The sequence below is a fragment of the Castanea sativa genome, chromosome 8 (assembly GCF_040712315.1).
Source record: "Castanea sativa cultivar Marrone di Chiusa Pesio chromosome 8, ASM4071231v1".
NCBI classification, from domain to species: domain Eukaryota; kingdom Viridiplantae; phylum Streptophyta; class Magnoliopsida; order Fagales; family Fagaceae; genus Castanea; species Castanea sativa.
Genome location: NC_134020.1, coordinates 14771714 through 14787793, shown reverse-complemented (window position 1 = coordinate 14787793; position 16080 = coordinate 14771714). Strand labels below are relative to the sequence as shown.

The 16080-nt window shown below is 45.4% G+C and overlaps 1 protein-coding gene across 1 annotated transcript; it reads left to right on the top strand.

Moving 5' to 3' along the window:
* The first annotated feature begins 1041 nt into the window (after positions 1-1041).
* On the top strand, positions 1042-15153 carry LOC142605906 (uncharacterized). The gene is made up of 2 exons (XM_075777331.1): positions 1042-1157; positions 14442-15153. The coding sequence occupies exons 1-2, from the start codon at positions 1042-1044 to the stop codon at positions 15151-15153; spliced, it is 828 nt and encodes a 275-aa protein (XP_075633446.1).
* Positions 15154-16080: the final 927 nt, after the last annotated feature.

Here is a 16080-nt window from a genome sequence, read left to right as displayed (position 1 = left end):
TCTCCACTTCCATGATCAAGACAAATCATCTTAGTTGATATGTTATAGTCTTCGCAGATGAAATGCCCAATTTCATCGCTGACTACGAACTACAATTTTGAGTTTACAAAGAACTTGTGATTTATATCTTCTGTGACTAAATCACATACTATGCATCCCCTGGACTATATGATAATGTCCCAATATTCATGTTACCATTAGTTTAGATAATAATAAAACAACTTTGTTAATCACAACACTAAGTCATACATAATGTCATACATAGCATCATACAATATGAGAAGGGTCAATCTCATAGATGACTTAGTCCATCGGACTGGTTCCCCTTTCGTGCCTTCCATCAATAGTCATCCCCTGCCTTCTAAGTTCAAGATGCCTTCCTTCGACTCATAGGATGGAACGCGCGATCCTTTTGATCATATTGCTACTTTCAAGACTACAATGCATCTTCAAGGGCCTTTCCTACCACCTTTAAAGGGTTGGCACGAGTGTGGTTCAGCAAGATACCTCCAAACACTGTGAGCTCTTTTGAAGAATTGAGTAAGTTATTTGTTAACAATTTTATCAGAGAACAAAGGCATAAGTGTTCCTCGTCCAGCCTGTTAACCATAGAGCAAGGGGAAAATGAAACCTTACGATCCTTCATTACTCATTTCAACAGGGAAGCCCTAATGGTAGATGAGATGGACAACAAGTTGCTATTGGCAGCCTTCCATAATGGAGTTAAATCTGATTTATTCATCCACAAGCTTTATGAACAAAAGCCTCAAACCATGGTTGAACTCGTCCATTCAGCCCAAAACTTCATGAATGTGAAGGACGCAATCATAGCCAAGAAGAGGAAGAAGGCCGAGCAAATGGAAGCAGATCTTTCGCGCCATCCAGAGTAGGGTCCTCGTCCAAAGAAGGCCCGGATGGGAGAGAAGAAAGATTGAGACAATAAAAAGGCAAGTTCTTCAGCAATATACACCCTGGAAGGTGCCACTCGAACAAGTGCTTATAAAAATCAAGGATGATCCATCCTTGAAATGGCTAGAAAAAATGAAGGGAGATCCCAACAAGTGCAATAGGAACAAGTATTATCGCTTCCATAGAGACCATGGGCATGACACGAACGAGTGTTTTGACTTGAAGCAGCAGATAAAGAATCTCATCAGGTAAGGAAAATTGAGAAACTTTCTTGGACGAGAAGTTGAAGGTGTAAGTGCACAATTGCACCTGGCCCCAAGAACAGTTACGGGCTCAGGCCCAACGAGCCTTAAACAATGTAATTTGTAGAGTGTGGGCTTGAAACCCAGGTTAGAAGTGTTTGGGGATTAAATAGCAAGCTAAAGATTATAAACACTTAAAAACAACAAAGAATGCTATGAATCAATCTGCTCGGACGTAAGCCGAGAACTGTTCTTATATAATTTCTCTCTCTTTCTTTTTCTCTTTCCTTTAGGTTACAAAGAGGGACCCCCCTTTTTTCTGTCTTAGATTGCTCTTTAAATACTAATCTTTTGAATGCTTTGTACACGTGTTGCTTTACCTCCCCTTTAACCTAGATATTTCTTTTCCCAGTGCCTTTGAATAGTAACCAGAAGTTTCTCTTCCACTGTTCAGGTGTCACTTCCCCATCAATGCGGCCAGGGTGGTAGGTGCAGGGTCTTTAATATGGAGGTAGCAACCTTTATCTTTGACATTTCTTCAACACCAGTGCTTCTGGGGCATTCTAGGGTTTACCCCTTTTAACCATTGGTCTTAACCGTGTCATCCCCTAATCTTTATTGCGAAACCCCGAGTTCTTCAGTGTCCGTCCGAGGATAAGTTCACCCTCGGCTGGATCCTCGGACCCTCGGCGTATGGGCCGAACCATAGTACCAACAAATTCTAAACCCAGTAGCAGGTCGGCCTTCCTTAACACGGCCCAAAAGGCCCACATTCTCATCAGGATCTTTTTGCCCCTCACAATAGCCCCTCAAAACTCTAATTTTCAACGTCCGAGGAGAAAATTAGGGTTTTGATCCGACGAGAACCTACTCCATTCACTTTGTTAGTAATGGTACATGTGGAAATCGTTTCGCGTCCCAGAAGACGCCATTTGGCGGTTTTATTTTGAACAACGCGCGTATTTAATACTGCCAGTTACACTTTGTCCCTCACGTTCAACGGTGAGATGGGCATCCAACGGCCTTCATTACTCCACGAAATTTTAGGCGGGACAAATATACTTTCGAGGCCGCCTTTTCGCACGTCGTGACGCTTCGGGAACCTGCGCCTTCATTTAATTCATCAGGGATCAATCCCATCAAAACACCTACAATCATTCTTTACCAGCAGAAAACCGTGGAAACCCGTACCTCCAACTTTGTAAGTTCTTGCTCTCTCTGTTCTTAACCTTTTCTCCTCGGATACAGTCCTCGGCTGTCTTCGTAAACATTTTTTCCTTTAAAGTTTAGCCTTTCATTCTCTTCTAATGGGTAGGTTTAAATGTCTAGTTGATTCCGTCGCTAGGATGGAGGGTTTTAGGGCTAAATACCGTATCCCCAGCGATGTAGGACTAAAATATTGCCCGGCAGAAGCCGTGGCCGGTTCTAGGAAAGAGGGAGAGGTTATCATTCCTATGATAGCCTTTATAGAGGGTGGAATGACCCTTCCAATGAAACCCGTAATGAGGGAATACCTTCGCAACCACCGGTTGTGTCCTGATCAATGCCTCCCAAACGTTTTTAGAGTTCTAGGTAGTGTAGATGCTCTCAACGAGCAGATGGGTTTAAACCTCACATGGCACGATGTCGTGTTCCTATATGAGTCCCATAAACTTTCTAAGGTAGGTTATTATATTAAATCTCGGTCCAGCACCGTTAGGCTAATCTCCTGTCTGCCCAAATCAAACAAAGGCATGAAGGACGACTACTTGATCGTGTACGGGAGCTGGCACGACGGCCTCACTTTGCCCGGTTGAGTGGGGGGATCCAGGTGCGACGCAGTAGGATTAATCTCCCCACAACACCACTTCTCCTAACACACACAGAAATGCGTATTCATATTTACTTAAATTTGTTAAATATTTGTGTGAATCTGACCAGATTTGTTTGTTTTGACGTCCTTTTTGCAGATAAGCAGCACGTGCATCCTCGTCTGAGTCACTGCAACATTGCCGATCTAAACCGAGTACTTCGCTCCGAAGTGTTCGTTAGTGAAGACTTACAACTCCGGGCTGCTCACCTCATTCTAGGGTACAATCCCCTTTCCTCGGACTTCCAGGGAGATAGAGAACGCCATAATTGCGGGCGACCGAAGACGAAAGAGGATAAACGTAGCTCGGCCCCATTTTACGGACGGAGCGAACTCCCGGATGCTCCGACACCGTTTTGTACAAGGCACGGCCTATAGCGAATCCCCCTTCGTGCATTCGCAAACAGCGTCATTCCGGAAGAGCAAGGTGTCTTCTTCACACACTCTTGACGACGAGATAGATCATTTCCATCTCGGGAAGACACGAGAGACCTCGCGGGAACCGGTTTGTGGTACTTTCCGACGAGGAGGAAGAAGCCACCGAGGCCTCTAGAATTGCAGGGTTTGTAGTTGCCCTTCCCGAGGACGAATTTGAAGAAGACATGGGAAGAATGGAGGGTCTCCTCACGAATAGGCTGCTAAGGTTGCAAAAAAGAAAACGGGGACGTCCCCAAGTTCCCCCGGCTTACCTCCTCCTCCTCCTCCAGGCCGAGCCAAGCGCCGGCACAGGGATCCCAAGAAGAAGAGGAAGGGGGATAATGAGGGGACGATTAATAAAGACCCCAAGAAACCACGCCAACAACTCCCATCGGCCCGGCAGCCAGAAGCCGGACAAGGGCAAGTGGTAGAGCCCGTTCGGTTGAAATCGGGGGAATTCAGGGACGAGGCTGAAGTGCGCCGAGCACGACCACCTGGTCCCCGAACTAAAAGCTGGACGGCGCACCCATCTCACCGCCGGTCCGGTATAAGGGCGGTTCAACAAGGCCACGCCCACCACCTGGCCGAGGTCTTGGAACGCCCTCTTCTGCTGCCCAAGGACATGGAGACCTTGGAAAAGATGGGCCAGCCACAACTATTCCTCTCATTAAAAAGAGACTTAGCGCTGGTAAGTTTTTCTCCTTTTTTAGGAAGATTCCACTTTTAATAATATTTATAGGTAAGTTTGTTTTTTTATTATTCCTAACTCCATCATACTTTGTTACAGGCTATTCAGGAGGTCTTTGTAGCTGAAAAGCTTATTGAAGACACTCGGAAAGTAGCCACAACTGAGCTCGAAATCAGGATGGAGACTGAGAAGTCTTTGGGCACAACCCTTGCTGAGAATGAGAAGTTGACCTCAGAGGTGGCTGATCTGAGGAGAGAGAAAAATGGGGTCGAGTCAAACTTGAAGACTATGAAGACCCAGATAGAAGGACAGCGCAAGCTCCTTCATGCAAGAGATGAAGAGCTCTCCCAAGCTCAAAGGGAGTGTTCAGATCTGAAGAAGCAACTGGCGCTGATGAAGGAAGAAGCCAGCTCCTTCCAACTCTCTCTTGGTTGCCTGCTGTGCAAGTTTTGATGAAGGGGTAGCAACCACCGAGGAGCAGGCGACGGAGAGGAGTTCGCGGCTTTATGCCGCGAATACCGTCAAAAGTATGGGGGGAAGCTTTAAACGCAGCAGGGAGTTCCCCAATCTTCGGATTTGAGGAAGTCCGAGAACGTTTGGCTCCCCTAGAGATACAGGAGATTGAAAGAGGCTCCTCGCTACTCCTACCCCCTGAGACAACTCTTCTTGCCCTACCTCCGTGGTCCCACAGGCAAATTCGTGATCCTACGAACCTTCTGGTTCCAACAAAGAGAAGGAAGGAGGAGGGGATGCGAGAGAAGGACTTAAGCCAAACAGGTTGAACCCAACGTCCCTCCAACGAAGACATGAGATAAGGGAAAGCGGATCTTGACTCCCTTTCGAGCCGGAGTTGAGAAAGGCAGGAGGGTACTAGTACCTCTCGCAAGAGCCTCCCCAAAAGCTTAGGACTTAGCTTAGGGCTTCTCTTTTTCCATTCTTGAATTATCTATGTAATGCATATTTAACTGATTAATGAAGAACAATTTCATTTGCTTTTCACTTGGGTTGTATCTGTTATGCTTTACTTTACTTTTTTTTGTATTTGTTATAAATATTGCCATTAGCACATAACCAAAACTTCTCAGGGTAAACAAATCTAACTCCAAGAATTGCACAATCATAACTTTCACATAATCTTATGTACATCATTGAAGATTTAATAAAAAGTGACATGGTTAATATATTTAAACAATTCCTTGATTAAAAAGAAAAGAGGATTTCATATAATGATTAAACCCTTATAACGCACAACACTGTTTCTAGTAGGATGTAAGATCCGAGGACCATTCCTTACACAAAATTGCTTAACACTTAAAGACATGAAACTTAAGGTCCGAGTTTAATAAACAGTAACGCATTAACATCCAGACATAATAAGGAGATAACTTTGATCAAAATTGTGGTCCGACGATAAGACATCACCAATTTTACATTTGATTCTAAAAAATTATAACTTCAAATGTTAATTTTCCCAAAGTAGGAGGTCCGAAGACCCGGCCTAACTAAGGTTCTGTTTAACAAATGACAAGACATCAATTTCCACAAGGTTTATGGTCCGAGGACGGCACTTAACCAAGTTTCTGTTTGATTCTTAAAAATGATAACTTCAAATGTTAATTTTCCCAAAGTAGGAGGTCCGAAGACCTGGCATAACTAAGGTTCTGTAATCCAGTAAACAACACAACATTTTCCACAAGGTTTATGGTCCGAGGACGGCACTTAACCAAGTTTCTGTTTGATTCTTAAAAATGATAACTTCAAATGTTAATTTTCCCAAAGTAGGAGGTCCGAAGACCTGGCATAACTAAGGTTCTGTTTAACAAATGACAAGACATCAATTTCCACAAGGTTTGTGGTCCGAGGACGGCACTTAACCAAGTTTCTGTTTGATTCTTAAAAATGATAACTTCAAATGTTAATTTTCCCAAAGTAGGAGGTCCGAAGACCCGGCATAACTAAGGTTCTGTTTAACAAATGACAAGACATCAATTTCCACAAGGTTTGTGGTCCGAGGACGGCACTTAACCAAGTTTCTGTTTGATTCTTAAAAATGATAACTTCAAGCGTCAGAGCTACTCATAATTTTGAAATACAAACTGACAAAAACTCATTTCATTAATAATAATACCTTCTAAGATTATTTACATTCCATGGACGTGGTACTATTCGTTTGTCTAGATCAGCTAGCCTATATGACCCTATGCCTGCTACTGAAACAATGCGATAGGGGCCTTCCCAGTTAGGTCCCAGCTTGCCCCAAGCTGGGTTCTTAGAAGTGCCTACAACCCTCCTTAACACAAGATCACCAGGTGCAAGTGGTCTTAGCTTCACATGGGCATCATATCCTCGTTTTAGCTTTTGCTGATAATAAGCCATCTGGACCATCCCTGCCTCGCACCGTTCCTCAAACAAATCTAGGCCCTTTTCCAGGAGTCCATTGTTATTCTCAGGACTAAAGGAGCTGGTCTTTAAGGTGGGAAAACCAGATTCTAGAGGTATTACCGCCTCGGCTCCATAAGTCATAGAGAATGGAGTTTCTCCAGTGGACCTGCGCGGTGTGGTCCGATACGTCCACAGAACATGAGGGAGCTCTTCTACCCATCTACCTTTCGCATCATCCAACCTTTTCTTTAGCCCACTGACAATGACTTTGTTAACGGCCTCGGCCTGCCCGTTTCCTCGAGGATAAGCTGGGGTGGAGTACCTATTTATAATACCCATGTCACCACAATACTTCCTAAAAGCCTTACTGTCGAACTGAACACCATTGTCCGAGATGAGCGTGTGTGGTATACCGAATCTGGTAACGATGTTTTTCCAGACAAACTTCTTGGAGTCAATATCTCTTATATTAGCTAAGGGCTCGGCCTCAACCCATTTAGTGAAATAGTTTGTTCCCACAAGAAGCCATCTTTTATTGCCAGCAGCTCTCGAAAATGGCCCTACAATGTCCAAGCCCCATTGTGCAAAAGGCCAAGGGCTGGAGAGAGGGTTAAGAACCCCCCCCAGGTTGGTGAATATTAGGAGCAAATCTCTGACACTGATCACATTTCCTGGCATAGTCTTGGGCCTCCCTTTGCATATTGGGCCACCAATAACCCTACAGTCGAGCTACTGTGAGCTAAGGACCTTCCCCCGGTGGCTGCCACAAATCCCTTCATGCAATTCTTCTAGAAGCCCCTCCGTTAAATCAGGGTGTACACACAACAAGTACGGTCCTGAAAAGGATCGTTTGTACAATTTTTGATCCTCGGACAGCCAGAATCGTGGCGCCTTTCAGCGTATCTTATCTGCTTCGGATTTGTCCTCAGGAAGGACATCATCCCTAAGAAAAGATACGACCAGGTCGATCCAACTAGGTCCAGGCCTTATTAGATGGATACGAGGCGCGTTGGTAATGACAAGAGAGGGCTCTAGCAAATCCTCAACGAGGATAACCCTAGGTAAACTTTGAGCCGAGGATGTTGCCAGCGTGGCTAAGGAGTCTGCATGGGTGTTTCCGCTCCGAGAGATATGAGTTAAGGCGAAGGAGCTAAATTGAGTTTGCTGACGCTTGACCTGGGCCAAATACTCCTGCATCCTTGGATCTCTAGCCTCCACGGTCCCCGTGACCTGTCCGACCACCAGTTGAGAATCCGAGAAGATGTGGATTTCCCTTCCACCCATCCTATGCACCATTTTCATGCCTACCAAGACCGCTTCGTATTCGGCCTCATTGTTAGTAGCCGAGAACGCCAATCTCAAAGATTTTTCGAAGACAATTCCCTCTGGGGACGTAAGAACAAGTCTAACACCAGATCCTCTCTGATTAGCCGCCCCATCCACATACATTTTCCAAATCGGAGACACGGCAGTTGTAATCACACCAACTGATTTTTCATCCATATGTGCTTCTTTTAGAGTTTCTTCGAGTAATGGCTCGGCAAATTCCACCACCAAGTCAGCGAGGACCTGGCCCTTCACCGAGGTGCGAGGCTTATACTTTACATCAAAAGCCCCCAGGATGGTCCCCCACTTTGCTATCCTTCACGAGTAATCGGCGCTACGAGAAACTGCTTTGAGGGGCAATTGGGTCGAACGACCAACGTATTGGCGGGACTGAAAATAATGGGGAAGCTTTCGCGTGGCATGAACCACGGCTAGGAGCGTTTTCTCTAAGGGCTGATAACGTACCTCGGCATCACCCAAAGACTTACTAACATAATACACCGGTCTTTGCACCCTGCTATCATCTCTTATCGGGGACAAAAGCCGACCGCGTGGATGGCCACTGCCAGATAAGCAAACAAAATCTCATGTGCCTCTGGACGAGAAAGAATGGGTGGCCGAGATAGATATTGCTTAAGCTGTTGAAAGGCTAACTCGCAGTCCTCGGTCCATTGAAACCCTTTCCACCTATTCAGCAATTGGAAGAAAGGACGACAACGGTCAGCTGACCGAGATATGAACCTGTTCAAAGCAGCAATCATTCCCGTCAACTTTTGAATTTCTTTTGGGTTAGGAAGAAATCCACGAATAGCCTTGACCTGTACCGGGTTTACCTCTATGCCTCTATGTGTAATCATGTATCCCAAGAATTTTCCAGATCCCACGCCAAAAGAACACTTGGAGGCGTTAAGGCGCAACTTATACTTCCTTAGTACCTGGAAGGTGTTGGCCAAATCTGTCATATGCGAAGGTACTGTCTTACTCTTCACCACCATATCATCCACGTATACTTCTATGGTTTTCCCCAGCTGCTATTCAAACATTCGGGTCATCATTCTTTGGTAAGTAGCCCCAGCATTTTTTAACCCAAATGGCATGACCTTATAATGATAGTTCCCGGTTGGAGTAATGAAAGCAGTCTTCTCCTGATCCTCCAGTGCCAAGGGAATCTGGTGATAACCCTGGAAGGCGTCTAAGAAACTCATCCGAGGATGTCCGACAGTGGCATCCACCAGTTGATCAATACGTGGCATTGGGAACGAATCTTTGGGACAGGCCTTGTTCAGATCAGTAAAGTCCACACATACCTTCCACGTTCCATTTTTCTTTTTAACGACAACTGTATGGGCTAACCACTCGGGGTAGAAAACTTCTTTGATAGCCCCAGCCCTTTTGAGTTTGAGTACCTCTTCCTTCACAGCCTCGGAATGTTCCCTGGAAGATCGCCGAGGTGGCTGCCTTCTCGGAATGATAGCCGGGTTGACATTTAGGTGATGACAGATGAAGCCCGGATCCAGGCCCGGAGCTTCATAAGGATCCCATGCAAAAACATCAATATTATCCTTCAAGAACTCTAACAACTCCATTTTCTCTTGGTGTGGTAAAAGTACACCGACTTGGAAGAATCTCTCCGGGTCATCGGCCACTGGAAACTTCTCTAATCCCTCGCACTATGCCTCATCTCCTGTCACCACTCCAGATGAATCAGGAGCCGTTAACTGCTATAAACCCTTGTTGACCAAAGCCGAAGACTCGGCTTTCCGCGATGCGGTCACGCGGCCGACATGCATTCCTGGCTCCTTGATTGGCTGCCGAGGATTTCCTCAACACATTCCCCCGAGGGGAATTTAACTTTAACATGTAAGGTAGAGGAGACGGCTCCAAGTGCATGCAGCCAAGGCCTGGCAAGGATGTCCGTGTATGGAGAGTACGCATCAACGACGATGAAGTCCACCTCCACCGTTTTTGAGCCGGACTGAACGGGCAAACGGATCTGTCCCTTCGGCACAACGGTTCTCCCTTCGAAGCTTATAAGTGGCGAGTCATAAGGAGTAAGGTCTTCCAACTTCAATCTTAACCCCTTAAACAGATCAGGGTACATGATATCTGCACCGCTGCCCTGATCTATCATCACCCTTCTCACGTCATAGTTCCCAATTCTGAGGGTAACCACGAGAGCATCGTCATGGGGCTGGATAGTCCCTACCTTATCCTCCTCCGAGAAATCTAAGACGGGCAAGATGCCCTTCAACCTCTTCGGCCTGTGACCCATGTCCTCGGTCTGTTGATGGGAAACCGCCATCACCCTAGTGGGACCTGAGCCGGTCCTACCAGGGGCAGCGAAGATAACATTAATTGTTCCCAAGGCTGGCCGAGATGTATTGTTCCTCTAGTTGTTTGAACCAACTTGACTGACCTGCCCAGTGGGCTGACACAAGTACTGCTTCAGCTTTCCCTCACTGACGAGCTGCTCTAGATGGTTCCACAGAGTCCGACAGTTCTCGGTAGTGTGGCCTACATCCTGATGGTACTGGCAAAAGAGATTTCGGTTTCTTTTCGCAGGGTCCCCTGCCATCTTGCCTGGCCACCTGAAGAAAGGCTCTTTACGAACTTTGTCTAGTAACTGATGCACCGGCTCTCGGAACACAGTATTTACAGCCTAAGGTGCTGCCGAGCCGGATTGCCCGAAGTAATCCCTCCTCGGCTTGTTGTTATGGTATCTATCAGGCCCTCGAATCCCTTCTCCTCCTACGGCGGATAACCTTGTCCTTTCCCTTCCCTTGCTGCTGGTCTTCTTCTACCCTCTTGTACTCATCAATACGATCCATAAGGCGGCGTACACTGCAGACGGGCTTTTTCGTCAAAGACTTTCTTAGGTCGTGGTCAGTAGGGAGACCTACCTTGAAGGTATTAAGCGCCACCTCATCAAAGTCACCATCTATCTCGTTAAACATCTCCCAGTATCGGTCGGAGTATGCTTTCAGTGTCTCCCCTTCCTTCATGGCCATGGATAGCAGCGAGTCCAATGGCCGAGGGACTCTGCTACATGTAATGAACCGCGAAGCAAATGCCCTAGTCAGCTCCCCAAACGAGCCTACGAACCCAGATTTGAGACCGTTAAACCATCTAGCCACAGGGTCCCAAGGAGGGGAAAACTTTACACATCGAGTCTCATTGTGAGAGTGCACCGCCATACTATGGTTGAAGTGACTCACGTGCTCCACCGGATCAGTCCGGCCATTATAAATGGTAAATGTGGGGTGGAGTGAACCTCACAGGAAGCCTACCCTTCTCAATCCTCCGTGAAAACGGAGATTTAGAGAGTTGGTGCAACGCCCTACTCATGGTATCGTTGCCCAGGCCCCTAGAACGAGGCTTCTTACGTCTGCAAGTTGGTTGGCTGCCCTCCTCATTGGAGGATGTTGCACTGGTAGGAGTGCGCGACCTTGAGCTGTGGCCAGCTCTCCTATCCTCTTCTGAGGAAGAATTAGATGAGGATGATGAAAACCTACGCTTAGCGCGGCGTAGCTTTCTCTTTAGACGGTTGATTTCCTTTTGCATGGACTTAGAACCCTCATCATGGGTGGTGCTACCCCCTTCATGAATATGGCCATCACCTGGATACTCTGTATGGACGCTTCCCTCACGATCCCTACGATGTTCAAGACGTTGGAAATGATCTTCCGGTTGTGATCCTTGTGACTCTGCATGGTGAGAGCCTAAGCCCGCCATAATATCCCTACCTCTTCTAGACTAGATTTCCCACAGACGGCGCCAATTGTAAGTGCACAATTGCACCTGGCCCCAAGAACAGTTACGGGCTCAGGCCCAACGAGCCTTAAACAATGTAATTTGTAGAGTGTGGGCTTGAAACCCAGGTTAGAAGTGTTTGAGGATTAAATAGCAAGCTAAAGATTATAAACACTTAAAAACAACAAAGAATGCTATGAATCAATCTGCTCGGACGTAAGCCGAGAACTGTTCTTATATAATTTCTCTCTCTTTCTTTTTCTCTTTCCTTTAGGTTACAAAGAGGGACCCCCCTTTTTTCTGTCTTAGATTGCTCTTTAAATACTAATCTTTTGAATGCTTTGTACACGTGTTGCTTTACCTCCCCTTTAACCTAGATATTTCTTTTCCCAGTGCCTTTGAATAGTAACCAGAAGTTTCTCTTCCACTGTTCAGGTGTCACTTCCCCATCAATGCGGCCAGGGTGGTAGGTGCAGGGTCTTTAATATGGAGGTAGCAGCCTTTATCTTTGACATTTCTTCAACACCAGTGCTTCTGGGGCATTCTAGGGTTTACCCCTTTTAACCATTGGTCTTAACCGTGTCATCCCCTAATCTTTATTGCGAAACCCCGAGTTCTTCAGTGTCCGTCTGAGGATAAGTTCACCCTCGGCTGGATCCTCGGACCCTCGGCGTATGGGCCGACCCATAGTACCAACAAATTCTAAACCCAGTAGCAGGTTGGCCTTCCTTAACACGGCCCAAAAGGCCCACATTCTCATCAGGATCTTTTTGGCCCTCACAGAAGGGAAAGGTAGAAGAATCGTTAAGGCCCCCACTTGGACAGATAAGAGTTATTATAGGAGGGACCTCAACAGGACAATCTTCTAAGTTAAGGAAAACATACTTGAAGGTGGTGTAAAATGTCCAGCTCTTTGGACGACCACTAAGGATGAGGGGGGCAGATGAGTAGGCCATTACGTTCATGGACGAGGATGCTGAAAGGATTCACCACCCATATGACAATGCGATCATCATTACATTGCTCATTGCTGATTATACAACTAAGAGGGTGTTGGTAGACAATGGAAGTTCGGCAAACATTTTATATTACCCTGCCTTCCAACAAATGAGGCTTGGATGAGATCAACTTCGTCTGGTAAATTTGCCATTGGTAGGATTTGGAGGGATGAAAGTGTTACCTGTGGGCACCGTTACATTACTTGTGGTGGTAGGAGCATATCCACAACAAATAACCAAAGAAGTAAACTTCCTGGTTGTGGATAGTTCGTCCTTATACAACTCTATCATTGGAAGACTGACTCTAAACAGTTAGAAGGCAGTAACGTCTACCTACCATTTATCTGTTAAGTTCTCAATAGATCATGGAGTACTTCAAGTGCAAGGAGACCAATTAGTCGCCAGAGAATGCTATCTAACCATGCTGGCTATGGACGAGCACACAAAGATGATGATCATAGACGAAAGAAGGGTTACTACGGAACCCACAGAAGTGCTAGAAGACATCCCTCTAGAAGAAGGTAATCTTGAAAAGTTTACCAAATTTGGAACAAGTATGAAGGAGAAGACGAAGCAAGACCTTGTCTAGTTCTTAAGAAAGAGTATTGATATTTTCGCATGGAGTCATGAAGACGTGTTGGGAATTGACCCAAGTGTTATCACTCATCGATTGAATGTGCTCCCGTCCTTCAAGCCTGCTAGTCAGAAGAAAAGAGTCTTTCCTCCTGAGCGAGATGACGTCATTAGGGAGGAAGTCTAGAAGTTGACCACGACAAAAGTTATCCGAGAAGTTTATTACCCAGACTGGCTGGCTAATGTGGTGATGGTCAAGAAGGAAAAAGGAAAATGGAAGATGTGCGTGGACTTCACTGATTTGAACAAGTCTTGCCTCAAGAATAGCTACCCATTGCCACGTATTGACTAGCTGGTGGACTCAACTGCAGGTCATAAATTGCTAAGTTTCATGGACGCCTTCTCAGGCTACAATCAATAAGGATGGACGAGGTGGATCAAGAGAAGACATCCTTAATTACAAGTTAAGGGTTGTTTTGCTACGAGGTGATGCCCTTTGGTTTGGAGAACGCGGGAGCAACTTATCAAAGGCTGGTAAATCATATGTTTCGTCCATAGATTGGACAAAACGTGGAAGTTTATGTAGATGATATGTTGGTAAAGAGCTTGGACGAGGAAAAGCATTTGGACGACCTTCAAGAGACCTTCGATACAGTTAAATGATATAACATGAAGTTAAATCCAAGCAAGTACAATTTTGGAGTTTCATTAGGAAACTTTCTTGGGTTTATGGTTTCACATAGAGGAATTGAAGCAAATCCTGATAAAATTCAGGAGATATTAAATATGGAACCACCAAGGAATGCCAAAGAAGTCTAATCTCTCATCGGGCGAGCTGCCTCCCTTAACAGGTTCGTATCAAAAGCTGCTGACAAGTGTTTGCCATTTTTTAAGGTTCTTAAGAAGGCATTTGAATGGACGGACAAGTGTCAAAAGGCCTTTCAAGACCTCAAGACCTATCTCAAAACAGCTCCTCTTCTGAGCCCGTCTATACCAGGTGAAGAATTATACTTGTATGTAGCAGTGTCTCCATATGCAATGAGCTCAGCATTGATTAGAGAAGAGGGGAAGATATAGAAGCCAATTTATTATATAAGCCAACTGCTAAGAGGAGCAGAAGGACGGTACCCCATGATGGAAAAACTAGCATTTGCTTTGGTCACAACATCCAGGAAGCTAAGACATTATTTTTAGGCTCATGTCATTAACGTTTTAATGGATCATCCACTCAAGAAGGTGATGAAAAAGTTGGAAGCAGCAGGACGCCTAATCCAATAGGTTGTGGAACTTAGTGAGTCTAATGTCAGGTACCAACCAAGAAGCACTACAAAGGCTCAAGTATTGGCAGATTTCATTGCAGAGTTCACTCCTAACCAAGGTGGGTTAGACGAGATTGATGAAGCTCAGAGGTGGGTCATCTATGTAGATGGTTTGTTCACGTTATACGCGGGGGGAATTGGAGTTATGCTAAAATCCCCCGAAGGGGACAAGCTGAAATATGCAGCTCGTCTACAGTATCAGACGACCAGTAATGAAGCTGAATATAAAGCTCTCCTCAAAGGGTTGGAATTGGCTAAATCCTTAGGGGCGGAGTCAGTAGTTGTCCACAGAGACTCTCAATTGATCATACGTCAAGTCAATAGAATGTGTGAAGCCAAGGAAGAACGAATGAAGAAATATCTCAGACGAGTGAAGAGGATTGTCAAAAAATTTAAGGAAGCCAGTTTTGTTCAAGTCCCAAGGGAGGAAAATATGGAAGTAGATGCTTTGGCAAAGGCAGCTTTGCCAAAAGGGGTTATGGACGATTATGACAAAGTCCAATACATGCCAAGCATAGACCTTCCAGAGGTGCAGCAAATTGAAGGAGAAGAAAATTGGATGACTTCAATAGTAGTTTACCTCAAAGATGGAAGGCTTCTGGAGGACAGGGGCGAGGCTAGAAAGTTAAGGATCAAAGTTGCCAAGTATATCCTCATAGACGAGGTATTATATAAAAGGGGCTTTTCTCAGCCCTACTGAAGGTGCTTAGCTCCAGATGAGTAAAACTATGTGTTGAAGGAGGTTTATGAAGGAGCATGTGGAAACCACTTTGAAGCAAGAGTGCTAGTCCATAAAGTCATCCGTGTAGTGTATGTGACCAGTGTCAATGTTATAGCAACGTCCCTAGACAACCGTCGCAGTATCTTACCCTGATGATGGTCCCATGGCCTTTTGCGTAATAGGGACTGGATATCTTAGGTCCTTTCCTACTAGGAACCAGGCAGATGAAGTTTTTGGTAGTAGGGATTGACTACTTTACTAAATGGGTGGAAGCTGAACCCTTAGTCCAGATCACATAGCAAAATGTCAAAAACTTTGTTTGGAAGAGTATCGTATGTAGGTTCAGAGTACCTAGGGTGCTAGTGTCTAACAATGGACTGCAGTTTGACAACACACCTTTTAGAGACTTTTGTGAGCAATTTGGAATCAAAAAATCATTATTCATCACCCTCCCACCCACAAGCAAATGGACATGCAAATTTTGCAAACCGATCCATGTTGAAAATCATCAAGACTTGACTCGAGGGGGCAAAAGAAGTATTGTCAGACGAGCTACTAGCTGTTCTATGGGCTTACAGGATGATCGTGAGGACCCCCATAAGGGAAACTCCTTTCAAACTGTCCTATGGGAGCAAAGCTGTGATACCTAGACAAGTGCACATGGCAAACCATAGGGTGATGAAGTATCAAGATGAGGATAATGAAGAGTAACTTCGTCTCAACCTTGATCTGATAGACGAGGTAAGGATGAACACGGAGCAAAGGACAGCAAGGTATAAGAACCTCATGGCTAGACAATATGATGCAATGGTGAAACCCAGACATTTCAACATTGGGGACTTCGTACTAAAAAGGGTCTCTCTGGCTACTAGAAACCCAGCTTGTGGGAAATTGGGACCTAATTAG

What these genes read in the sequence shown, in the direction of transcription:
- LOC142605906 (XM_075777331.1), top strand. Translation starts at nt 1,042, where the DNA reads ATGAAGGGAGATCCCAACAAGTGCAATAGGAACAAGTATTATCGCTTC. An exon ending in CAGATAAAGAATCTCATCAG is followed by an intron (nt 1,158 to 14,441) that starts GTAAGGAAAATT and finishes GTCTAATGTCAG; the next exon opens with GTACCAACCAAGAAGCACTA.